Source organism: Mesoplodon mirus (genome assembly GCF_964341445.2).
Source record: "Mesoplodon mirus genome assembly, chromosome: 2".
Lineage (NCBI taxonomy): Eukaryota > Metazoa > Chordata > Mammalia > Artiodactyla > Ziphiidae > Mesoplodon > Mesoplodon mirus.
The window spans coordinates 2,111,638-2,139,363 of record NC_138977.1 but is presented as its reverse complement, the minus strand read 5'-3'; the positions used below and the strand labels follow the sequence as shown (position 1 = coordinate 2,139,363).

At 38.0% G+C, this 27,726-nt stretch overlaps 1 protein-coding gene across 2 annotated transcripts in view; it reads left to right on the top strand.

The window, feature by feature from the left end:
* The window catches only part of MND1 (meiotic nuclear divisions 1), a 72,254-nt gene that overhangs the window by 12,340 nt on the left and 32,188 nt on the right, over positions 1-27,726 (top strand). For both annotated transcript variants that reach the window (XM_082638201.1, XM_082638202.1), the window contains exons 3-4: positions 765-822; positions 4,283-4,431. In XM_082638201.1, coding sequence (XP_082494327.1) covers positions 765-822; positions 4,283-4,431 — 207 coding nt within the window. The remainder of the gene's footprint in view (positions 1-764; positions 823-4,282; positions 4,432-27,726) is intronic.

The window sequence follows — 27,726 nt, the reverse complement described above, 5'->3', positions numbered from 1 at the left end:
ATGTTGGAAGAAATAGATCCCAGATTTCCATAACAATAATCACAATAATTCTGTTCTAATTACTGAATACTTCAGTCTTTTCAAATATTTCACTTTTATTATCCAAGTTCTTTTTACCAGTTCAACCACAGCTTATTACAAGAAGAAAGGAGTATTCTGCATAGATTTTTTTTCCAACCATAAGATTAAATATTCCCTGTGTATGTCTTCCCATAATGTTTTGCTTTGCATGTGGTGGACATGCAGCATGTATAGGTGAATGATTGACAGACGGCCATACATTGTATGTTTTTCTTCCTTAGGTGTGGCTCTTCCATGACACCTTAAGTGTACATAACTCTTGACAGCTGTCCGTTTTGCTTTTAGTTAGAGCCGCTAATCTGTGATGTATGGTATATGCCAAGCAAAGCGCTATTCGTGTTTCCTTCAAATCAAAGTGTCAGAGACGCCGATTATCTCATGTTAACAAATGATTCATCATAACTAGATTTCATACTTCATTGGGAAGATGTTCTTCGCAGTCTGCCCTCCAGTTGCTTTAAGGAATCGTATGTTCATGCAAAATCTGTCCATTTTAGGTTCTGTTGAAGGTATTGAACAAGATAATTACAGTTTCTTCTAGCTCTAAAATTCTCGATTCTATTGCACTATTCACTTCCAGTCACAGTTTTTTAGTACAATATTTTATAAACATAATTATGGTAAATATAAATATATAGTAGAAAATAAATGCATGTTTTTCATCTTTCAACTCTTTTAAACAGAAAGATGTATTTCAATTAAAAGACATGGAGAAGATTGCTCCCAAAGAAAAAGGCATTAGTAAGTATCAAAAAATGTGCCAGAATGTTTTGGTAAATACCCATCATCTTTCCTGCAACAGTCTTTCACTTCATGGAACCGTAAATTTCTAGAGATGAAGAATGTTTATAAACGTCCCAATATAATGTTTCTGGGCCATGACCATGATTCTTGTGTTTGAAGTATCTGCTCTAGGGAAACTACAGTGGAATATGCATGCATGCCTGTGTGTGCACACACATACGTATACATACACAGAATTATACACATTTGTTTATTTATGGGTATAATTTACTTCAGAAGAAGTAAAAACTTCTTCGTGTATGTTCTGGTATTTGTTAAATGTGACTTACGTAGTGTATTAGTTTTCTACAGCTGCTGTAACAAATTACCATAAACTTAATTTCTACTTAACACAGTAGAAATTTATTTTCTCATAGTTCTGGAGGCCATAAGTCTAAAATCAAGGTGTTGGCAGGGTTGGTTCCTTCTGGAATCTCTGAGGGAGAATCCATTTTATGCTTCTCTCCTAGCTTCTGGTGGCTGCCCACAGTGCTTGGCTTATAGACACATCATTCTAATCTCTGCCTCTGCCTTCACATGGCCTTCCCCATTTTTTTTTTCCTCCTCTTCTGTGTCTTATAAGGACATGTGTCATTGGATTTGGGACCCACCCTAAATCCAGGATGATTTTATCATGAGGTCCTTAATTACCTCTCTATAGAACCTTTTTCCAAAATAAGGTCACATTCACAGGTTCTGGAGGTTATCTTTTGAGGGGTCACTACATATGATATATATATTTTTAAACCTTACTTTCTGATTATATAAGCTATACATGTTATTTTAACAGATTTGGAAATTATAAAGAATATAATAAAAATAAAAGCTGTTCATAATCCCTCTATTCTGAGATCACCACTGTTAACATTTTGGTGTATTTTGATATCTTATTCTTAGGTTCTGTTTATCTGTGTTTGTATGTATCTGTCCATTTCTCTGAGAGGGAACCATGCTGCATATACAGTTTTGTGTTCGTGTATTTTTCCATATACCATCATATCACCTACACTTTCCTATGTCATTTGCTTTTAAAAAAATGATTTACAACATCTGCATCTCCTAATGTTTCATTCTGTGGCCACCCACTGTGCCATAATTTGCTTAGCCCATTAGCTATTGTTGACCATCTAGGTTGTTACCAAATTTTGCTGCTAAAATTAATGTGTAATTAACATGCCATCCATAAATTTTTTCTAAGACTTATTTTTTAGAGTATTTTTAGGTTCACAGCAAAATTGAGAGGAAGGCACAGTATTTCTCCTATACCTCCTGCCCCCACACATGCATAACTTCCCCTATTATCAGCACCATTTCCCATTGTGCATTTGTTACAGTTGACAAACCTGCATGGACACATCATAATCACACTAAGTCCATAATTTACATTAGTATTCACTCTTAGTGTTGTACATTCTATGAGTTTGGACAAACACGTGTAATGACACGGATCCATCATTACGGTGTCATTATGGTATCCTACGGCATATTTTCACTGCCCTAAAAATCCTCTGGGCTCCTCCACCTAGTCACCCCTTCCTCTCCCCCTGCTATAAGCTGTTTCCCACATCTCATATTACTTCATTAGGAAATGTCCCCAGAAATAGAATAGAAAAAGAGACTTGTCTAGTTTTAGGCTTTTTATGTGTGTTCTCAAATTGCCTTCAGGAAAGGCTATTATACCCACATTCGTTTCTCAGAACTATTTTCATTTTTAGAATTCTTTGACATTTCATTTCAGTTTGTACTTCTTTATAAATGAGGTTGAATGTTTTGCATTTGGTGTAGACTTTATTTTTTTATTTATTAAATCTTTAAATATTTAATAGATTTTATTAAATTGGGGGATCTGCTCTAGGAAAAATTAAAATGGACTTTAAAATATGGATAATTTCTTGGTATAGTTTTACTTAATAGAAAGTAAGAATGGTTTATAATTTCAGACATTCGTGAAATATGACTTTGTATTTTTACAGGCTATTTTAAAAACTCTTTTCTGATTTTTAATCTTACCCCTAACCATAGCATCCAATATATTTATTTATTTATTGTTTAATTTTACATAGTAGTTTTGTTTTAGTTTCCTTAGCAAGAAAGGTAATACATGTTCATTGTTGGAAAAAAAATACGAAAAATAAGCAAGAAGAAGGAAATAAAAATTGCCTCTTAACCTTAATTCACAATAAGTACTGTCACATAAGGGCATACTGTCTTTTAACTTACTTTTCTATATAATACATTTTGGATGTATATATATCCAGGCCATTAAATATTTTATAACGTAAATTTAATGATGCATTGTATATCATAACAAAAAAAATACTTTTGAGTCCCGTTATTGTACTGATTTCCAGGGTTTTGCTATTGAAAACAGTGCTTTGACAAGCATCCTTATACATATCCATCATTATTTTCTTTAGCTGAATTTATAAAAGTGAAATTTCTGCATGGGAGATATGTATAAACCTAAGGTTTTAGGTACATATTGCTACATTTTTCCACCCATGTTGAGAGTACCCATTTCCCTGAATCCTTTATTACAATTTTTAGTGTTTTAAATTTGGTAGTCAAGAAATCATATCTCATGCTTTATTTTGCATTTCTTCAATTATTAGTGGGTTTGAACATTTTTCTTGTTTATTGACGATATTATTACAAATATCAGGGCTTCCCTGGTGGCGCAGTGGTTGAGAGTCTGCCTGCCGATGCAGGGGACACGGGTTCGTGCCCCGATCCGGGAAGATCCCACATGCCGCGGGGCGGCTGGGCCCGTGAGCCATGGCCGCTGAGCCTATGCGTCCGGAACCTGTGCTCTGCAATGGGAGAGGCCACAGCGGAGAGAGGCCTGCGTACCGCAAAAAAAAAAAAAAGAAACAAATATCGTACATTTAAAAAAATACTTATTTATTTTTTTGGCTGTGTCGGGTCTTAGTTGCAGCATGTGGGCTCTTCGTTGTGGTGCGTGGGCTTCTCTCTAGTGTGGTGTGCAGGTTTTCTCTCTCTAGTTGTGGTGCGTGGGCTTCAGGGCGCATGGGCTCTAGTTTGCGGCACGCAGGCTCTCTAATTGAGGTGCACGAACTCAGTAGTTGTGGCACGGGCTTAGTTGCCCCCGGCATGTAGGATCTTAGTTCCCCAACCAGGGATTGAACCCACGTCCCCCCTGCATTGGAAGGCAGATTCTTTACCACTGGACCACCAGGGAAGTCCGTGACCATACATATTTTATAGATGCCCATTGATGTATTTTATTTTTCTGTTGGAGTATTTGTCTTCTTTTGTTACTATTTTTAAAAGCTCCTTATTTATTAACTTATTGACTCAACCTATAATATTTATTGCAAGTGTTTCCCCAGTTATTGGCCTTTTAATTTGATTTATGATGTGTCTTAATATGAAGTCTTTTAAAAATTATCTCTCCTAGCTGCTATGTCAGTAAAAGAAGTCCTTCAAAGCTTGGTTGATGATGGTATGGTTGACTGTGAGAGAATTGGAACATCTAATTATTATTGGGCTTTTCCAAGTAAAGCTCTTCACGCCAGGAAACGTAAGCTGGAGGTTCTGGAATCTCAGGTACACCACCACAATTTAAAATAATAGATTTGGTTTGTAAAGGTGGCTACTAAGTGACTAATGGGCAGGATACACTGGACAAAGGGATGACTCACGTCCCATGTGGTATTAAGCAGGAAAGTGCAACGTTTCATCATGCTGCTCAGAATGGCATGCAATTTAAAACTTATGAATTGTTTATTTCTGGAATTTTCCATCTAATATTCTCAGACTGTGATTGACCACAGGTAACTGAAACCATGGAATCTGAAAGCACAGATATGAGGGGACTACTATATAGGCAAGGAATGAAACTTTAGGGAAAGGGACTGTGGACTTGTTTTGGGGTGAAGGGAGAAAGAATCCCGATTTTTCTGGAAGATAACAAGAACAGGAAAAGTTAATCAACAATAGTAAAGTAAATTAATTTCTCTCCGGTTAGAGGTTATGTGAGATTGTGTTTCTTCACAGGAAAATCCTCCAGAAACACCACTTTTTAAAATGATGCTCCTGGGTTTAAGAAGGTTCAACTTTATGGGGAGCCTTCTTTCAGTCAGTGTTCTTAATTACAAGCAACACAAACTAACTCTGGCTGACATTAGCAGAAAAGAAATTTATTGAAAGATATAAGATAGACTTGCAGAATCATGGGGAAGGGTGGACACACAGTTCTAAAAGTAGGCAGGAACTGAGGGAAGGTACACGGCCAGACCACAGCCAGAACACACCATGAAGCCTTTCTGGTGAGGATCCTGGTGCCTCAGACCCTGCACTGAACTCTATTGACATTGCTGACCTCAGAAGATAACTCCACTGGCACTCCTGGCTGAAGAACCAGATGTTGCTGCCACCAAAATAAAACAAACAAACAAAAAACCACCAAGAAACTTCTGTACCAGCTCACAATTCTGGAGGTGCATGAGACTGGCCAAGCCTCGGCCATGTGCCCACACTCTAGTTATCAGGGGAACTGGGGAAGTAAATAATTGGGGTTTCTAGTTTCTATGGTGGGAGGTAGCTGCCTCCTTTTGGTGCCTGCAATTTGCCAAAGTAGGAAGGGGGTTTGGATGCTCCCATGATAGATACATACCCACAAAATAAATCAAGAGAAAAAAATGAAAAAGAACACAGGATTTGAAGTCAAAATAACAACAACAGATTTATTGGATACTTACTTTCCTCTGTGTGCCAGATACTCTTCTAGGCATTTGGAATCCATTAGCAAACAAAGAATGGAAGCAGGAAACCAGGTAGTTAAGTTCTTGGAATCATCCAGCTATGAAGTAATGGTGGTTTGAACCAAGGTCATAGCAGCCCACCTACACCCCCTCAGCCCTAGGCAAGCACTAATTTACTTTCTGTCTCTGTAGATTTCCTTGTTCTGGACATTTCATATGAATGGAATCACATAATATGTGTCTTTCTTGACTTGCTTCTTTCATTTAGCATAGTGTTTTCATGGTTCATCCATGATGTAATATGTATCTGTATTTCATTCCTTTTTACAGCCAAATAATATTCCATTACTTGGATATACCGCATTTTGTTTGTCTCCTCATCAGTTGATGGCCATTTATGTTATTTCCACCTTTTGACTGTTATGAATAATGCTGCTATAAAATGTCATGTACAAGTTTTTATGTGGACATATGTTTTTATTTCTCTTGGGAATTTCTGGGTCATATGATAACATTATATTTCATTGACTGAAGAACTTCCAGACTGTTTTCTAAAGTGGCTGCCCCATTTTGCATTCCTACCAGTAGTGTATGAGGCTTCCAGTTTCATCACATCCTCACCAAAATTTGACTTTTTGATTCCAGCCATCCTAGTGGGTTTGAAGTGGTATCTCATTATGACTTTCATTCATATGACTTTCATTTCCCTTATGACTAACCATGAGCATCTTTTCATATGTTTACTGGCCATTTGTATATCTTCCTTAGAGAAATGCCCATTTACATCCTTTGCCCATGTCTCTTCTCTTAAACATGATGCTGCATTTTTAAAATTATTATTAGAGTATCATTGATTTATAATGTTGTGTTAGTTTCAGGTATACAGCAAAGTGATTCAGTTATGTGTGTGTGTGTGTGTGTGTGTGTGTGTGTGTGTATTCTTTTCCATTACAGTTTATTATAAGATATTGAATATAGTTCCCTGTGCTATGCAGTAGGAGCTTGTTGCATGTCTATGATGATGAATTTTTTTTCCCTTGCTAGGAAACAACATGCATATTCATCACTCAGGATTGTTTTTAAACTTAGTTATGCAATTAAAAACTTTATACAGGGTAATTTAGTTTTAGGCCTTGTTACATTTTCCTGTCTTCATGACTTTTTGTTCTTGCTTTTATCCCCTTTGAGAATTCCCTTGTCTTTCCTTTCTACCTAGCCAGTTCTAAACATCTCCCCTCAGAAACCTTCTCAACCTCCCATAGCTTACTGTGTTCTTGCCCTTCTGTAAACTCCTGCAATATTTTTGGTTTTACCATAAATAAAATATATGACTTTGGCAAATACTGCTGGTTGCCTGTCTAATAAACATTGCTCCCCTCTTCATTACTAACAAAACATTTACTATGCTGAGGGAGCAGTGTGTCTTGCTAAAAAATGTTTATCTTCCCAGATTCCCTTGCATCTAAGAATGGCAGTGGGAAACACTTTTGATGAATGAGATGTACGTGGAAGACTAGCTTGAGGTTTCTGAGAAAATGTTCACTTTCCTGATAAAGGCAGAACCCCTTCTTCTTATCTGTGATATGGACATGAGATCATATTGTGACCCTAAGGCAACAAGTGTTAGGATGAAGACATTCCCTAAGAATGGCCGGGCCTGAATTAAAAGGGCTTGGGTGTCTGGTGGCATTTTGACACACTGCACTAGCCTTGGACTGCCTTACCTCTGGACTTCATATTGCATAAGAAAATTAAGCCCCTGTTTAACGTAGTTTTAGTCAAATACTCTCTTTGTATTCTAAAAGTATATATCCAAAATGGATAAATTTGCTTTGAAGACTTTTTTTTATATAAATGTGACTTAGATCTTATATTAATTATCTATTGCTGGAACAGAACTGCATACCCCAAAACATCATGGCTTAAAGAAACAAACTTTCATATCTCACAGTTTCTGTGGATCAGGTTTAGTTAGGCTCAGAGTCTCACATGAGGCTGTAGTCAAACTGTTAGCCAGGGCTGCATTCTCATCAGGAGGCTCATCTGGGAGAAGATTTACTTCTGAACTCAATCTTAATGGTTATTGAATTTAGTTCCCTACAGGCTATGGGGCTGAGGTCTTCAGTTCCTGGAAGGCTATTGGACTGATGGCCTTAATTTCTTGATAGCTTTTAGCCAGCTGCCTCCCTCGTTCCTTATATCATGGGCTTCTCCATAGGACAGCTCACAATGTGGCAACTGCCTTTCCTCAGAGGAAATGTGTGTAGAGAGTCCAAGACAGAAGCCACAGGGTTTTTGTATCTTAATCTTGGAAATGACATCCCATCACCTCTGCCTCATTCCATTCCCTAGCAACAAATCATTAAATTTAGTTCATATTCAAGGAAAGATTATACATGGGCATAAATACCAAGAGGCAAGGATCATTGGGACCATCTTAGAGGATACATATCACAGATTTTTCATTCTTTTTACTTCCCAAATGTATAAATCTTATCTTTTTGCTTATTTAAAAAAATAGCTTTATTGAGGAATAATTGACATACCAAAATTGCTCATATTTAAAGTTGATATACTGATAAGTTTTGACATATATATACATCCATGGAACCATCACCACCATCAAGATAAGGAGCATGCCCATCACCCCTAAAATTTTCTTCATTCCCCTTTTTAATCTTTGTCTCCTGCCCACCACCCTCCCCCACCCCCCAACACACACACACACACACACACACACACACTGCTTCCCTTGCCCCCATCCCCAGGCAACCACTGATTTGCCTTCTGCCATTATACATTAGTTTATATTTCCTAGAATTTTATATTAAGGGAATCATGCAGTACATACTCTATTTCCTGGCTTCTTATACTTAGCATAACTAAGATATATCAATGTTGCTGTATATATTATCATGCATTTTTATTGCTGAGTGGTATTTCGTTGTATAGATATACAACAGTTGTTTACCTGTTCATGGACATTTGGGGGTTTTGTTTGTTTTAATTTGGAGTTATTATAAATAAAGCTTCTATGAATATTCATATATGTCTTTGTATGAACATATGTTTTCATTTATATTGTGTAAATACCTACGGACGGAATGGCTGGATCATATGGTAGGTGTATGTATAACTTTTTAAGAGATTGCCAAGACTGTTTTCCAAAGTGCCTGTGCCATTTTAGATTCCTACCAACAGTGTATGAGAGTTCTGGTCTCTCCGCATCCTCATTAATACTTGGTATGGTACCCATTCTAATAAGTATGTAGTGATATCTTAGTTTCCATTTCCCCGGTGACTAAAATTGTTGAGTATTTTGCATGTGTTCATTTGTCATACATATATCTTCATTGATGAAGTGTCTGTATACAGATCTTTTGCCTTTTTTAAAATCTATATGTTTGTTTTTATTATTAAGTTTAGATAGTTCTTTGCACGTCCTGGGTACAAATCCTTTATCAGATAAATGCTTTCCAAATGTTTTCTCCCAGTCAGTGATTCGTTTTTTCGTTTTCTTAACTGTGTTTAGGAGAGTTGAAATTTTAACTTTTAGGGAAGTCCAGTTTATTAACTTGTTTCTTTATGGTTGGTATTTCTGGTATTGTTTCTTACCTTCTTCCAGACAGTTATTCATGCCTGAAACTAGCCATAACAGGTGCTGATTAAGCATTTCTTTTTTGACTTTGTAAACCAGAGATAATCTGGCCAAATGTATGCTTTTCATTTCTTAGCCTCTGGATTTAACATAATCTCTATTTAGCAAGTGAAGGAGTTTGGCATAAAAAGTAAGCAAGAGATTCTTGCTAGTGTAGTGAATCTATTTTTAATAAGTGAACTTAATATCATTGTTTATCCTGAATGAGGGATAAGATGTTCTAATTAGTTGCTGTCAATATACTTCTTTCCCTACTGGTCTGAGAGTAGGCTTCCAGTGTGTTTTGTGACATACTCCTATCCTCGCAGTCCCTTGTACAAGCTGGAGGTCAAAGCTTAATCTCACACACTTGCTCAGAAGTCACAGTTAAAGTCATAGGCAGTAGGTGCTATACCTTCTGTTCTCAGCACTGCAGAGTGAGATTTTGATATGTCATTCATAAAAGATTGTTATCACTTGGCATTTGCTATAAATATTAAAAAACACAAACACACACAAAAACTCAGTACCGAGAAGCAAGAAGAACTACAATCCTGCAGCCTGTGGAACAAAAACCACATTCACAGAAAGATAGACAAGATGAAAAGGCAGAGGGCTATGTACCAGATGAAGGAACGAGATAAAACCCCAGAAAAGCAACTAAATGAAGTGGAGATAGGCAACCTTCCAGAAAAAGAATTCAGAAAAATGATAGTGAAGATGATCCAGGACCTTGGAAAAAGAATGGAGGCAGAGATCGAGAAGATGCAAGAAATGTTTAACAAAGACCTAGAAGAATTAAAGAACAAACAAACAGAGATGAACAATACAATAACTGAAATGAAAACTGCACTAGAAGGAATCAATAGCAGAATAACTGAGGCAGAAGAACGGATAAGTGACCTGGAAGACAGAATGGTGGAATTCACTGCTGTGGAAAAGAATAAAGAAAAAAGAATGAAAAGAAATGAAGACAGCCTAAGAGACCTCTGGGACATTAAACGCAACAACATTCGCATTATAGGGGTCCCAGAAGGAGAAGAGAGAGAGAAAGGACCCGAGAAGATCTTTGAAGAGATTATAGTCGAAAACTTCCCTAACATGGGAAAGGAAATAGCCACCCAAGTCCAGGAAGCACAGAGAGTCCCATACAGGATAAATCCAAGGAGAAACATGCCGAGACACATAGGAATCAAATTGGCAAAAATTAAAGACAAAGAAAAATTATTGAAAGTAGCAAGGGAAAAACAACAAATAACATACAAGGGAACTCCCATAAGGTTAACAGCTGATTTCTCAGCAGAAATTCTACAAGCCAGAAGGGAGTGGCATGATATACTTAAAGTGATGAAAGGGAAGAACCTACAACCAAGATTACTCTACCCGGCAAGGATCTCATTCAGATTCGATGGAGAAGTCAAAAGCTTTACAGACAAGCAAAAGCTAACAGAATTCAGCACCACCAAACCAGCTCTACAACAAATGCTGAAGTAACTTCTCTAAGTGGGAAACACAAGAGAAGAAAAGGACCTACAAAAAAACCTCAAAACAATTAAGAAATGGTCATAGGAACATACATATTGATAATTACTTTAAACATGAATGGATTAAATGCTCCAACCAAAAGACACAGGCTTGCTGAATGGATACAAAAACAAGACCCATCTATATGCTTTCTACAAGAGACCCACTTCAGACCTAGGGACACATACAGACTGAAAATGAGGGGATGGAAAAAGATATTCCATGCAAATGGAAATCAAAGAATGCTGGAATAGCAATACTCATATCAGATAAAACAGACTTTAAAATAAACAACGTTAAAACAGACAAGGAAGGCCACTACATAATGATCAAGGGATCAATCCAAGAAGAAGATATAACAATTATAAATATATATGCACCCAACATAGGAGCACCTCAATACGTAAGGCAACTGTTAACAGCTATAAAAGAGGAAATGGACAGTAACACAATAATAGTGGGGGACTTTAACACCTCACTTACACCGATGGACAGATCATCCAAAATGAAAATAAATAAGGAAACAGAAGCTTTAAATGACACAATAGACCAGATAGATTTAATTGATATTTATAGGACATTCCATCCAAAAACAGGAGATTACGCTTTCTTCTCAAGTGCGCACAGAACATTCTCCAGGATAGATCACATCTTGGGTGACAAATCAGGCCTCAGTAAATTTAAGAAAATTGAAATCATATCAAGCATGTTTTCTGACCACAACGCTATGAGATTAGAAATGAATTACAGGGAAAAAAATGTGAAAAACACAAACACATGGAGGCTAAACAATACGTTATTAAATAACCAAGAGATCACTGAAGAAATCAAAGAGGAAATCAAAAAATACCTAGAGACAAATGACAATGAAAACACGACGATCCAAAACCTATGCGATGCAGCAAAAGCAGTTCTAAGAGGGAAGTTTATAGCTATACAAGCTTACTTCAAGAAACAAGAAAAATCTCAAATAAACAATCTAACCTTACACCTAGAGGAACTAGAGAAAGAAGAACAAAACCAAAGTAGAAGGAAAGAAATCATAAAGATCAGAGCAGAAATAAATGAAATAGAAACAAAACAATAGCAAAGATCAATAAAACTAAAAGCTGGTTCTTTGAGAAGATAAACAAAATTGATAAACAATTAGCCAGACTCATCAAGAAAAAGAGGGAGAGGACTCAAATCAATAAAATTAGAAATGAAAAAGAAGTTACAACAGACACCACAGAAATACAAAGCATCCTAAGAGACTACTTCAAGCAACTCTATGCCAATAAAATGGACAACCTGGAAGAATGGACAAATTCTGAGAAAGGTATAACCTTCCAAGACTGAACCAGGAAGAAACAGAAAATATGAACAGACCAATCACAAGTAATGAAATTGAAAGTGTGATTAAAAATCTTCCAACAGGGCTTCCCTGGTGGCGCAGTGGTTGAGAGTCCGCCTGCCGATGCAGGGGACACGGGTTCGTGCCCTGGTCCAGGAAGATCCCACGTGCCACGGAGCGTCTGGGCCCGTGAGCCATGGCCTCTGAGCCTGCGCGTCCGGAGCCTGTGCTCCGCACCGGGAGAGGCCACAACAGTGAGAGGCCCGTGTACCACAAAAAAAAAAAAAAAAAAAAATCTTCCAACAAACAAAAGTCCAGGACCAGATGGCTTCACAGGTGAATTTTATCAAACATTTAGAGAAGAGCTAACACCCATCCTTCTCAAACTCTTCTAAAAAATTGCAGAGGAAGGAACACTCCCAAACTCACTCTATGAGGCTACCATCACCCTGAGACCAAAACCAGACAAAGATACTACAAAAAAAGAAAATTACAGGCCAATATCTCTGATGAATATAGATGCAAAAATCCTCAACAAAATACTAGCAAACAGAATCCAACAACATATTAAAAGGATCATATACCATGATAAAGTGGGATTTATCCCAGGGATGCAAGGATTCTTCAATATATGCAAATCAATGAATGTGATACACCATATTAACAAATTGAAGAATAAAAACCATATGATCATCTCAAAAGGTGCAGAAAAAGCTTTTGACAAAATTCAACACCCATTTATGATACAAACTCTCCAGAAAGTGGGCATAGGAGGAACCTACCTCAACATAGTAAAGGCCATATATGACAAACCCACAGCCAACATCATTCTCAGTGGTGAAAAACTGAAAGCATTTTCTCTAAGATCAGGAACAAGACAAGGATGTCCACTCTCACCACTCTTATTGAACATAGTTTTGGAAGTCCTAGCCACAGCAATCAGAGAAGGAAAAGAACTAAAAGGAATAGAAATTGGAAAAGAAGAAGTAAAACTGTCACTGTTTGCAGATGATATGGTACTATACATAGAGAATCCTAAAGATGCCACCAGAAGACTACTAGAGCTAATCAATGAATTTGGTAAAGTTGCAGGATACAAAATTAATGCACAGAAATCTCTTGCATTCCTGTACACTGATGATGAAAAATCTGAAAGAGAAATTAAGGAAACACTCCCATTTACAATTGCAACAAAAAGAATAAAATACCTAGGAATAAACCTGCCCAGGGAGACAAAAGACCTGTATGCAGGAAACTATAAGTCACTGATGAAAGAAATTAAAGATGATACAAACAGATGGAGAGATATACCATGTTCTTGGATTGGAAGAATCAACATTGTGAAAATGACTATACTACCCAAAGCAATCTACAGATTCAGTGCAATCGCTATCAAATTACCAGTGGAATTTTTTACAGAACTAACACAAAAAATCTTAAAATTTCTATGGAGACACAAAAGACCCTGAATAGCCAAAGTAGTCTTGAGGGAAAAAAAACGGATCTGGAGGAATCAGACTCCCTGACTTCAGACTATACTACAATGCTACAGTAATCAAGACAATATGGTACTGGCACAAAAACAGAAACAGAGATAAGTGCAACAAGATAGAAAGCCCAGAGATAAACCCATGCACCTGTGGTCAACTAATCTATGACAAAGGGGGCAAGGATATACAATGGAGAAAAGGCAGTCTCTTCAATAAGTGGTGCTGGCAAAACTGGATGGCTACATATAAAAGAATGAAATTAGAACACTCCCTAGCACCATACACAAAAATAAACTCAAAATGGATTCGAGACCTAAATGTAAGGCTGGACACTATAAAATTCTTAGAGGAAAATATAGGAAGAACACTCTTTGACATAAACCACAGCAAGATCTTTTTTGATCCACCTCCTAGAGTAATGGAAATAAAAACAAAAATAAACAAATGGGACCTAATGAAACTTCAAAGCTTTTGCACAGCAAAGGAAACCATAGACAAGACGAAAAGACAACCCTCAGAATGGGAGAAAATATTTGCCAACGAATCAATGGACAAAGGGTTAATCTCCAAAATATATTAACAGCTCATGCAGCTCAATATTAAAAAAACAACCCAATCCAAAAATGGGCAGAAGAACTAAATAGACATTTCTCCAAAGAAGACATACAGATGGCCAAGACGCACATGAAAAACTGCTCAGCATCACTAATTATTAGAGAAATGCAAATCAAAACTACAATGAAAAAAAGAAAAAACTACAATGAGGTATCACCTCACACCAGTTTGAATGGGCATCATCAGAAAATCTGAAAATAACAAATGCTGGAGAGGGTGTGGAGGAAAGGGAACCCTCTTGCACTGTTGGTGGGAATGTAAATTGATACAGCCACTATGAAGAACAGTATGGAGTTTCCTTCACAAACTAAAAATAGAATTACCATATGATCCAGCAATCCCACTACTGGGCATATACCCACAGAAAACCATAATTCAAAAAGACACATGCGCCCCAATGTTCATTGCAGCCAGGTTATGGAAGCAACCTAAATGCCCATCGACAGATGAATGGATAAAGAAGATGTGGTACATATATAGAATGGAATATTACCCAGCCATAAAAAAGAACGAAATTTGGTCATTTGTTGAGACATGGATGGATCTAGAGACTGTCATACAGAGTGAAGTAAGTCAGAAAGAAAAACAAATATCGTATATTAATGCATATATGTGGAACCTAGAAAAATGGTACAGATGAACCAGTTTTCAGGGCAGAAATTGAGCCACAAATGTAGAGAACAAACGTATGGACACCAAGGGGGGAAAACCACAGTGGGGTGGGGGTGGGGGTGGTGGTGGTGTGCTGATTTGGGCAATTGGGATTGACATGTATACACTGATGTGTATAAAATGGATGACTAATAAGGACTTGCTGTATAAAAAATAAAGTAAAATTCAAAAATTCAAAAAGAAACTCAGTACCATTTCACCAGCCTAAACCTACTTTATTCTCTCACTGAAATTTGAGAGGGAATGTCAGTATCATACTATGCCCCTCAACCATGGCTTTGAAGGGCGCTCATCATCTTAGAGAAGCAATATGGCTTAATGGGAAGAGAAGTAGTTAGAAATCAAACATGGATTGAAATCACAGTTTCACTTTTTACTAGTTGTAAGGATCTTGGAAAAATTTCTTAAGCTCTTTGAAACCTTTAAAGTTTCCCAATTTGTAAAAAAATGTTTATATCTCCTTCAAAGGTTTGAGTGGATTAAGTGGTATATGTAAAGTGCTGGTGTACATAGGCACTCAGTTATGTAGTGGCTGGAGATTTGACTAAATCAGTACTCACCCAGGAGTATATACTGTAAGTTTATTTGTTCAGTTAGAACAAATATTTGAGGGTCCACTATGTGCAAAATATTTTACCAGATACTGGAGGTAATTCAAAAAAGTAGAAATCAAGATCCATGCTTTATTAAGAAAGAACCTGTAACCTGTGCTGAAGATAAGATATATACACATGAAATAGTAAAATGAAGAGTGGAAAGTGTTATATGGCTGACTGCCTGAACGAGTGATAGAGATTAAAAACGCTGCAAGAGATGGTGGGATTTATATAAAGATAGAAGTCACTCAGTTAATTTTGAATTGAAGCAGATTCCAAATTCAAGTGCACTGAAAGATCAGTTTGGTCAACATATTGCCAAAGTAAAATGTTAACTTCTTTTGAGTTTCTTGTTAATTACTTCCAGATTAGAGAGAGGGAGGTCTTACTTTTTTTTTTCCTATCATTCTGTTCTGCTTTGCTTCTGCCAGTGATTCCAATTATGTACAGGAATGTTCTTGTCTCTTGAGAATGGGCATTCTTGTAGCAAGTCTGAAAATTAAATCAAGAAACATTTTTTTTTCTCTCTTGCCTTTAGGTTGTATATGTTGATCATTATTAAAGACAGTCTAAAAAGCCTCATGGTTATAATTTATGTTTCTCTTTAACATTTTCTAAGATAGCAAATAAACCATCAACTGTGTGTGGATTTTATTAACTGCTTCTACAGATATTCACTGTGTGCCTCTGTACATGCTTGGTGCTAAGTTCTTTGAGCAATATAAAAATAATAGAATATGTGCTTCATGTTGAGATAATTTATACTTTACTTGGTAAGGCAAGATACATGCCTTACATAGTTAATTAAGTTTTAATGAAAAGATGTTAATTAGCTTTTATGAAAAAAAGTCTATATAGTTAAGGGAGACTTCTTAGAAATGACTATTTTGAGCTGAAAGTTGCCTAGATTTAGATGGATGGAGGAGATTACTGAGGGGAACAGAGGGAGCCACTGATGCTGCTGTTGGTAACGGTAGCCAGAATTTACTGAGCAGTCAGCCAGGGACAGTTTTAAGAGTTTATCTTAGTCCATTCAGGCTGCTGTAACAAAATACCACAGATTTGGTGGCTTATAAACAACAGACATTTATTTCTCATGGTTCTGAAGGCTGGAAGTGAATGAGAATTAGAGGAAACAAAAGATACGAAGTTAGTCTTGATAGCAATCCACTGATTCAGAGAGTTTCATTAGTGCTGCAGCAAGTCTTTGTAGCAGTTTTTAACTGGTTTTTTAAATTTAAAGGGTCAGAATTATGGAAATCATACTCTTTGTTTTCTTGCTCTGCTGAGATCTTCCTTAGTTCTTCACCAAGTTCTGGTTTGCAACCTATTTATTACTAGTGGAAGATAGTTTGGGGGACAGATGTTCTAGGAGTCGGGTTATGATACATTTTGAAATCCACACTGAGTCGGATTTCAGACACAGTATATGGGTTTTGGGAGACACTAATAGATTCTCAGGATAATTTTAAAAAAAACCCTTTTTACCAGTTTTTAGAAATGAGTACAGATCTTCCTCCACTTACAGTGGACTTACGTCCAGTAACCCCATGGGAAGTTGAAACTATGGCAAGTCAAAAATGCATTTAATACACCTAACCCACCGAACATCGTAGCTTAGCCTAGCCTACCTTATAAGGGCTCAGAACACCTACATTAGCCTACAGTTGGGCAAAATCATCTGACACAAAGCCTATTTTATAGTAAAGTGTTGAATATCTCATGTAATTTATGAATACTGAAAGTGAAAAACAGAAGTATTGTCTGGGTACAGAATGTTTGTAAGCATGTTGGTTGTTTACCCTGGTGATGGCGTGGCTGCCGGGGAGCTGCTGCTCACTGCTGCCCAGCGTGCAGCATCACGGGGAGTATGTACTGCCTGTCACTAGCTGGGACAAGATCAAAATTCCAAATATAATTTCTACTGAATGTGGATTGCTTTTGCACCATCATGAAGCTGTAAAATTGTAAGTCAGACCATCACAAGTTGGGAACCATCAGTATATGGAATTCTTTATTGGTAAAACTGAGTGGATAAAGAGCAAGTCCACTCTTGGGCTGTGTGGACAGCTTGAAATGGTTTTGAATAAAAATAGGCATTACCTCTATTGAAATTCATTCAATTCAGTAAATGTTTAGTGAATGCTTGCTATGGCAGGCATTGTGACTAATGAGAGGGATATAATGATAAATTAGGTAGTTCCTGTCCTCCAGGACTTCAGTCTAGTGAGGAGACACACATGTCAACAAATCTCTGCAATATGGTGTGATAATGTACAACATGGAAGAGGATGGCCAAGGGTGAAGGTTAGTTCTGCTGAGGAAAGGCTTTACAGTTAAGGAAGGAGACATTTAAGTTCATTCTGGAAAGATGTATGGGAGTCCATAAGGGAGTTGAGGGTGAGGGCATTCTGAGTACAGAGACCTGTATGTTAAGGCAGTGTAGCACAGTGATTTAAGAGAGTGGACTCTAGACCCAGACTCTCTAGATTCAAATCCAACTTCTTCCATTTACTAGAAACCTCTTGTGCCTCTGTTTTCTCATCTATAAAGTGGTCGTAATATTTCCTACTTCACAGGGTAGTTGTGACAATTAAATGTGTTGTATATAACTGCCTACAACAATGACTAATCCATAGTAAGTGCTTTAGCTTTTACTATATGCCAAGACCAGATAGATGTGTATAGACTACATAATGTATGAGAGAATCTTGAGTTGTTTTGTACCGCTCAATTGTGCATGAGGGATGCATGAGCCAAAGCTAAACTGGTAGGCAGATCCTGATAATGAAGGGCTCTGTGTATCTAAGCTGAAGAATTCTGAGTAGGAAGTGAGACCATCAGAACCTTATTTTAGAAAGATGCTTCCACTGGCAGTATGGAGGCCACATAAGGCGTGTGCACTGTGAAATTGCCCAGCTGGTCGTTGTCCCAGGCCCACTCTGCTCCAGAAAACAGAGGCAAGAGTGCTTCTTTGCACCTCCTGTGCCATGATGGTGTGGACAGTACCTGTGAGGCTGCTTCTTCCCAGGGTTCCAGACAGGAAGTGATAGGTTTTCTCTGTTCCTATACCCTCCAGGTTTTCTAGTTGTACTCCTCTCTCTGTATTTGTAGCTAATCTTACAATACCAGAGAGGGTAGATAAGGGCCCTTATGAGAAACCCTCAACAGTGTCTAATGTTCTTCCTTTCCTCTTAGACTCTCCTGCCTCTCCTGCCTTCAGTTTGTCCTTTGAAGAGGACAGTACAGGACTGGTTCTGGCTGGTCTTATATTTTTCTGACTTAAACCTAGACTTTGACTTTTGAAACAACAATAAGAAACAAATCTCATGGTTCCTCTTTGTGCTGTCGTTGAAGTTTGTTCGTGCTCTGTTAGAGCATTTATCACACTTGTCTTCTTTACACATCTCCCTCTTGTATTGAGTGTGGGTGTCTCAAGCTAAAAGCTGTATTCAACTTTCTGTCCCCAAAACCCACTACTAAATCCTGATGTAAAGTAGGCATTTAACCATGTAAACAAATGAATGAATGAACACATCAGACAACTGACCAGCTTCTAAACCATGTTCTCGTTAGCCTGAAAGTCGTATGTTTGATCAAGAATGCTTTTGTCTAAAAATAATGGAATATCTGGCTAACAGTGGCTTAAATAAATGGAAGTTTATTTTTCTCACATATAGTCTAGAGGTGGGTATCTGTTAATGTTGATCGGTGGCTCAGTGGTATGTCCGCATCTTTGTGGTCCTCTTGGCCTTTCCATCATGGTCATCAGATGGCTGCCATGGCTCCTCTTGTCATATCTGAGAGATGGTATGGAAGAGGGGAAAGGGAAGCTGCTGGAATGTCTGTCTCTCTTAGCAGGAAAACAAAAGCTTTCTCAGAGCTCTCCAACAGACTTCGGCTTACATCTATAGAGTGAAACAGTGTCACATCTCTCTGTAGAGGAGACTAGGAGTGGAAGTGGGTAAAAGGGAGGAAGGAGGTTGGGGATGGCTTAGATGAGTCAGTCAACCAAAAAGGTTGGCTGCAGGCATAGTGTTATAAATAGGGTGTTATTTTGTGAGAGTATAAATTCTGTAACTGCAGCACGATTGATCAGATAAAAGTGTTTAATGGTTATGTAGCCTATTCCCTGTGAATACATGGGTATACAGAAAATGCTCTGGTTTATTGTTGATTTTTTCCCGTTTGGTTGTAGGGGTGATGCAGGGCATCAACAAAATAATATTTGTGTTTTTATATATCCTTGAAATAGGGAGATACTTGGCCAATATCGTATTTGTTGTATAGATAATCTCTTTTTTGCTATTTTTGCTGTACAAATATATTTTCATTGATATGTGTTCACATTTTGTCTGCTGAGATTTTTTTAAATATCAGAGGCTCTTATTTATTTTAGAAATTTTAGTTTCTACATTGAAAGGTTCTTCTTGATCAAAAATACCATTTTATTCTAATCCCTTGTTTCAAAGTAATAGTATTAGGGGACTTCCTTGGTGGTCCAGGGGTTAAGACTCTGTGCTTCCAATGCAGGGGGCGCAGGTTTGATCCCTGGTCAAGGAACTAAGATCCCACATGCCGCACGGCACGGCCAAAAGCAAAACAAAACAAAGTATTAGTATTAGCTAAGTATATGCTTTATCGCTCAAAATATAGTTTTTTTTTTTCCCTTGGAGATGCCTCCCTTGAAATTGTTCTGGACATTGTGTATTTGTATTTAGAAAGTTAACAAATTTAATGTATTAGTATGATGCCCAGAGGAACAGGATTCTCAGTGAAAAACATAGGCTTTGGTATCCAGATAACCTGGATTAAACCAGCAATATTGCCATTTACTACCTGGTCAAATTACCTAATCTCTCTGGATTTCAGTTCCTTAATCTGTACAATGGCAATATCAAAACCTCCAATGAGGTCGTGTATATACTGCATCCTCTACAGGCCTGGCTCTCTAAAGGCAGTCATTGGTAGCTATTATAACAGGTAAGTGACTCTTGACAGTGGAGAGTACACAGAGACTGTATGGCTTGTTGCATTTGTAGTTTGTTGCTCGTCATTGTTTTTATTTACATAAAGAAAGAAAAAAGAAAATGAAGAAGAATGTGACAGTTTTTTGAAGTGACATTACTTGCTTCTTTAGTTAGAATTATCAAGTTATGTACAGTTTATTAAAATAAACTGATTTGTTTCATAGAAGATAGTGCAACTTTCTCTCTCAAAAAAAGTTTTATATTTACCTCTCCCATGTCAAAGCTCCATATCCCTTTGTTAATGAGATTCTCTCCATTGTTTTCCTGTAGTAAGCCAGAGGCTCATCACCTAATGGCATAATGGCATAATCACATTATAAACTTCCATAATTATGCTTAACTAATGTTCCAAAATGGACTTTTCTTAGGAAATAAAACTGTGAGAAGTAATATACATCAAAAGCAAGCCAGTTTTTCTCAGTGGAAGTTCTTTCTATCTTTATTATATTGGATATTACCTCTTCAAATAATTTTCAATAAGGATTACAAGTCACCACTAGACATTGTAATGATTCCATTCTTGATTTATAATTTTTAGTATCTCTTCCAAATAAGAAGGAACTTTTATTTTTGTAGCATTTGATATCACAAAGTTCACATATATATAAAAATGGTAAACAGTTGGCAACTTTTTATTTCTCCTTTTAATAAGCTAAATTACAAAGCTACTTCCTATTTGTAGTTCTTAAGTAAAATTACCAGTTCTTTTTGGAGTTTTGATATTGCATTCTACTTGATGGAAAAGACTGAGAGCATCAGGTCTTAGCTTTTCAAACTTTCTCACATACAGATGTTCATTTATTTTTCTACTTCCCCCATCCCTACTTTCTTCACCAAGGCCACCTGTGCTTGATCACACCTATGGCAAGTCTATGTGTTTTCCGTTGCTTCTTTCTTACCAGCTTTCTCTTCCTTTCCTGGATTCTTCCAGTATCTAAATTTGAAATATCCTCAGATACTCACAGTGCTGAGAAAGTATCACCACACCTTCTGGCAGACTCTCATTTTCTGTCTGTCACTGTGACTCATGTGTTTATTTATTGAGCAGACTCTGGGCCAGGCACCATTCAGGGTGCTTGGGTCATGCATCAGTGAGCAAAACAGACAAAGATCCCTACCTTTGTGGAGCTCACATGCTAGTGGAGGGAGACAGACATCAAACAATAAACATCACTAAGCAAACTATGTATTGTATGAAAAAGTGGTGGGTATGTGAAAAAAAAATTTAAGTAGTACTAGAGTTGGGGGGTGGGGTGCAGATTTAACATAGAGTAGTCAGAGTAGACCTTGAGAAAGTGAGATTTGAAGGAGGAGAGGGAGTTAACCTGTGACTATATCTTGGGGAGAAACATCCAGAGAGAGACAACGTTTGGACAGAGAAAACAGCCAACACAAAGACCTCAAGACACCAGCATACCCAGTAAGTTTAAGAAACGTCAAAGAGGCCAGTCTGGCTAGAGTAAGTGTTAGTGAAAGGGAGTAGTAGAACTCAGAGCAGAGAGACAAAGTGGGAAGGTGGCCAGGCAAGGTAAGGCCTTCCATGCTATCGCGTGGTTTTTATCCCGAGTAAAATGGGGAGCCATTCGGTCCTTCAGCAAGTTCTTGTGAAGTACACACCGTCCTTCAGCATGTACTGTGGCACCATGCTAGGTGCTAGAAATAAAAAGATTAAGACATAGCCCTGTCCTCGGTGAATTCATATTTTAGTGCAAAGACTAGACCGTAAATAAATTGAATTAATGAATGCGTGTTCAGCAAAAGAGAACCGAGCAGGCACTGTTGTAGGACGGAGAAGCGGTAGCAACTTCTGTCTTGCTGTTGACGCTGCTGCTTCAGTGTCGTCTCTGGAATTTCGCGCTTTTAGTGCCAACACTTAATGCCTTCAGTGCCGTTCTTCTGCCGGACTCTCTTCATAACCCCTTCCTTCTAACAGTTTTGATGAGGTTGACTGTCTCTTAGAGCTCTTTACTCTTGATAATTAGTCTTTCTCTGACCATTCTGCTTTCGTTACCTACTGTTTTCTTCTCTCCATGTTCTTCAAGAATCATTCTAGAGGGTGTTTTCTTCTCCACATTTACTCCCTTAGATCAGGGGTCCCCAACCCCCAGACCACGGACCAGTACCGGTCCATGGCCTGTTAGGAACCAGGCAGCACAGCAGGAGGTGAGCAGCGGGCGAGCAAGCGATGCTTCGTCTGTATTTACGGCCGCTCCCCGTCGCTCGCATTACCGCCTGAGCTCCGCCTCCTGTCAGATCAGCAGTGGCATTAGATTCTCATAGGAACCTACTGCGAACTGCACGTCTGAGGGATCTAGGCTGCGCGCTCCTTATGAGAATCTAATGCTGGATGATCTGAGGTGGAGCTGAGGGGGTGATGTTAGTGCTGAGGAGCGGCTGCAAATACAGATGATCATCAGCAGAGAGGTTTGACTGCACAGAGGCCATAATAAATCAGTTGCTTGTAGACCCATATCAAAACCCTATCAGGGAATGGCAAGTGAAAACAATCTCAGGGCTCCCGCTGATGCTGCATTATGGTGAGTTGTATAATTATTTCATTATATATTACAATGTAATAATAATAGAAATGAAACGCACAATAAATGTAATGCACTTGAATCATCCCAAAATGATCCCCCCTTCCCCTGGTCTGTGGAAAAATTGTCTTCCACAAAACTGGTCCCTGGTGCCAAAAAGGTTGGGGACCACTGATCCTGGCTATGTTTTAGATTTATGACTCTATTGCTTTATTCCCATTTTATTAAAAAAATTTTTTTTAATTTATTTATTTTTGTCTGCGTTGGGTCTTTGTTGCTGTGCGTGGGCTTTCTCTAGTTGTGGTGAGTGGGGTCTACTCTTTGTTGCAGTGCACAGGCTTCTCATTGCAGCGGCCTCCCCTGTTGCAGAGCATGGGCTACAGGCACACAGGCTTCAGTAGTTGTGGCACGTGAGCTCAGTAGTTGTGGCTCACGGGCCCTAGAGCACAGAGTTAGTAGTGTGGCACACGGGCCCAGTTGCTCCGCAGCATGTGGGATCCTCCTGGACCAGGGCTTGAACCCATGTCCCCTGCATTGGCAGGCAGACTCTTAACCAGTGCATGACCAGGGAAGCGCCCCATTTTATCTTTATTTTTATTGACTAAATTCCCCATGCTGTACATTTCATCCCCATGACTCATTTATTTTGTAACTGGAAGTTTGTACCTCTTCATTTCCCTCACATATTTCACTCGTCCCTCACCCGCTCCCCTCTGGCAATCACCTGTTTCTTCTCTGTATCTATGACTCTTTTTTGTTTTGTTATATTTGTTCATTTGTTTTGTTTTTTAGATTCCACATATAAGTGAAATTATAGGGTATTTGCCTTTCTCTGACTTATTTCATTTAGTATACCATCTAGGTCCATCCATGTCATTGCAAATGGCAAGATTTCATTCTTTTTTTGTGGGTGAGTAATATTCCTGTGTGTGTGTGTGTGTGTGTGTGTGTGTGTGTGTATGTATCATCTTCTGTATTCATTCATCTATCGGTGGGCACTTAGGTTGTTTCGTATCTTAGCTATTGTGAATATTGCTGCAAAGAGCATAGGAATGCATATATCTTTTTGAATTAGTGATCTTGTTTTCTTTGGAAAAATACCCAGAAGCAGAATTGCTAGATCATATGGTAGTTCTAGTTTTAATTTTTTGAGGAACCTCCATACCCTTTTCCATAGTGGCTGCCCCAATTTACATTTCCACCAACAGTATACAAGGGTTCTCTTTTCTCTGCATCCTCACCAACACTTGTTATTTCTTGTCTTTTTGATGATAGCCATTCTGACAGGTCTGAGGTGATATCTCATTGTGGCTTTGATTTGCATTTCTCTAATGATTAGTGATATTGAACATCATTTCATGTGTCTGTTGGCCATCTGTATATCTTCTTTGGAAAAAATATCTGTTCAGATCCTCTGCCCATTTTTAAATTGAGTTGTTTGTTTTTTGATGTTGGATTGTATGAATTCTTTGTATATTTTGGATAGTAACCCCTTATCAAATATATCATTTGTAAATATCTTGTCCCATTCAATAGGTGGCCTTTTTGTTCTGTTGATGGTTTCCTTCACTGTGCAAAAGCTTTTCAGTTTGATGTAGTCCTGTTTACTTTTGCTTTTGTTTCCCTTGCCTGAGGAGACATACCCAAAAAAATATCTTGCTAAGATCCATGTCAAAGAGCATATTGTCTGTGTTTTCTTTTGATAGGTGTATGATATCAGGTCTTACATCTAAGTCTTTAGTCCATTTTGAGTTTATTTTTGTATATGGTGTGAGAAAGTTCTAGTTTGATTCTTGTACATGTGGCTGTCCGATTTTCCCAGCACCATTTATTGAGGAGTTGGCTTTTCTGCATTGTATATTCTTGCCCCTTTTGTTGTAGATTAATTGACCATAAGTGTGTGGATTCATTTCTGAGCTCTCTATTCTGTTCCATTGATCTGCGTGTCTGTTTTTGTGCTAGTACCATACTGTTTTGATTACTGTAGCTTTGTAGTATAGTTTGAAATCAGGGCACATGATACCTCTAGCTTCGTTCTTTTTTTTAAAAAAAATAAAATTATTTATTTATTTATATTTATTTTTGGCTGTGTTGAGTCTTCGTTTCTGTGCAAGAGCTTTCTCCAGTTGCGGCGAGCAGGGGCCACTCTTCATCGCGGTGCGTGGGCCTCTCACTGCCGTGGCCTCTTCCCTTGTGGAGCACAGGCTCCAGACGTGCAGGCTTAGTAGTTGTGGCTCAAGGACTTAGTTGCTCCGCGGCATGTGGGATATTCCCAGACCAGGGCTTGAACCCGTGTCCCCTGCATTGGCAGGCAGATTCTTAACCACTGTGCCACCAGGGAAGCCCCGTTCTTCTTTCTTTAGATTGTTTTGGTTATTTGGGGTCTTCTGTGTTTCCACACAAATTTTGGAATTATTTGTTCTAGTTTTGTGAAAATTGCCATTGGTATTTTGATAGTCATTGTTTTGAATCTGTAGATTGCCTTGGGTAGAATGGTCGTTTTAACAATTTTCTTCCAATCCATGAGCATGGTATATTTTGCCTTTAATTTCTTTTGTCAGTGTTTTATAGTTTTCCAAGTAAAGGTCTTTATCTCCTTAGTTAGATTTATTCCTAGATGTTTTACACTTTTTGATGCAACTGTAAATGGTAATGTTTTCTTAACTTCTCTCTCTGATAGTTCATTATTAGTGTATAGAAACGCAACAGATACTTTATTTTAGCTTTGTATCCTACAGCTTTACTGAATTATTTTATTAGCTCTAACAATTTTTTGGTGGAATGAAAACTGTGAGAGTGAGCATTGTTGTCTTGTTCCTGATCTTGAAGGAAATGCTTTCAGCTTATAACCATTGAGTATAATGTTGTCTGTAGGTTTGTCATATACGGCCTATATTATGTTGAGGTATGTTCCCGCTATACCCACTTTGTTGAGAGGGTTTTTTATCATAAATGGATGTTGAGTTCGTCAAAAGCTTTTGTTTTTGCATCTGTTTAGATGATCATATGATTTTTATTCAATTTGTTAATGTGGGGCTTCCCTGGTGGCACAGTGGTTAAGAATCCAGCTGCCAATACAGGAGACGGGTTCAAGCCCTGGTCTGGGAAGATCCCACATGCTGTGGAGCAACTAAGCCCGTGCGCCACAACTACTGAGCCTGCGCTCTAGAGCCTGCATGCCACAACTAATGAAGCCCGCATGCCATGACTACTGAAGTCCACATGCCTAGAGACTGTGCTCTGCAGTAAGAGAAGCCACCACAATGAGAAGCCCATGCACCACAACAAAGAGTAGCCTCCGCTCGCTGCAACTAGAGAAAGCCCACACACGGCAACGAAGACCCAATGCAGCCAAAAATTAAAAAAATAAAATAAATTTTTAAAAAACTAAAATAAAAAATTTGTTAATGTGGTGTATCACATTGACTGATTTGTGGATATTGAGCCATCCTTGCATTCCTGGGATAACTCCCACTTGATCATGGTTTATGATCCTTTTAATGTGTTGTTGAGTTCGTTTTGCTAATATTTTATTGAGGATTTTTGTGCCTATGTTCATCAATGATAGTGACCTATAATTTTCTTTTTTTGTAGTGTCTTTGTCTGGTTTTGGTATCAGGGTGATCCTGGCTTCATAGAATGAGTTCAAAAGTGTTCCTTCCTCTTCAATTTTTTAGGTTAATTTGAGAAGTATAGGCATTAATTCTCCTTTGTATGTTTGGTTGAATTCCCTAGTGAAACTGTCTGGCCCTGGACTTTTGTTTGTTGGAAGCTTTTTTCTCTCTTTTTACTGATTTAATTTTATTTCTGGTAATTGGTCTATTTATATTTTCTATTTCTTCCTGGTTCAGTCTTGGGAGATTGTGTGTTTCTAGGAATTTATCTATTTCTTCTTGGTTGTCCATTTTATTGGCATACAATTATTCATAGTAATCTCTTATGATCCTTTGTACTTCTGTGGTATCTGTAACTTCCCCTTTTTCATTTCTGAATTTATTTATTTGAATCCTCTCTCTGTTTCTCTTGATGAGTCTGGTTAAAGGTTTATCCGTTTTGTTTATCTTTTCAATGAACCAGCTCTTAGTTTTATTGATCTTTTCTATTTTGCTTAGTCTCTGTTTTATTTATTTCTGCTCCCCATTGCATTTTAAGTTATTTTTTCCCATTTTTTTAAACTAGAGATACATATGACACCAATGAAAGCTTTTCAAAATTGATGTGAAATAACTAGTGCTAACATACTTAGTTGATATAAATCTAGGCTTTAAAATAATACTCCAGTCTCCCTAATTGAGTTTATTCTTTCCATTAGAGTCTCATTTTTGAAGAATTACCATTTAGAAGAATTTAAATCCTGAGATTTTAGCTAGCCTTTTTAGCCCCATCTTAAGTAAATACATGTTTTCTGTTAACATTTTCGAAATGGGGGGGGGGGAAGCGCTCAAAGCCAGGCAGCCACTCTTGACATACTAAGGACCCACAGACTGGACCATAGCCTTATATCCTCAGTTCCTTTCCCTAGCTCTGCACACTCTTCTGGGAGGTCTCACCTACTCCTATGGCTTCCATTGCCACCTGTATACTTCTGATTCCCTGGTTTTATCTCCTGCCTATACCTCTGCACTGAACTCCACACCTGTGTATTCAGCTACTCACTACACATCCCTACTTGAATGGCTGGCAGGCAACTCACATTCAGTTTGT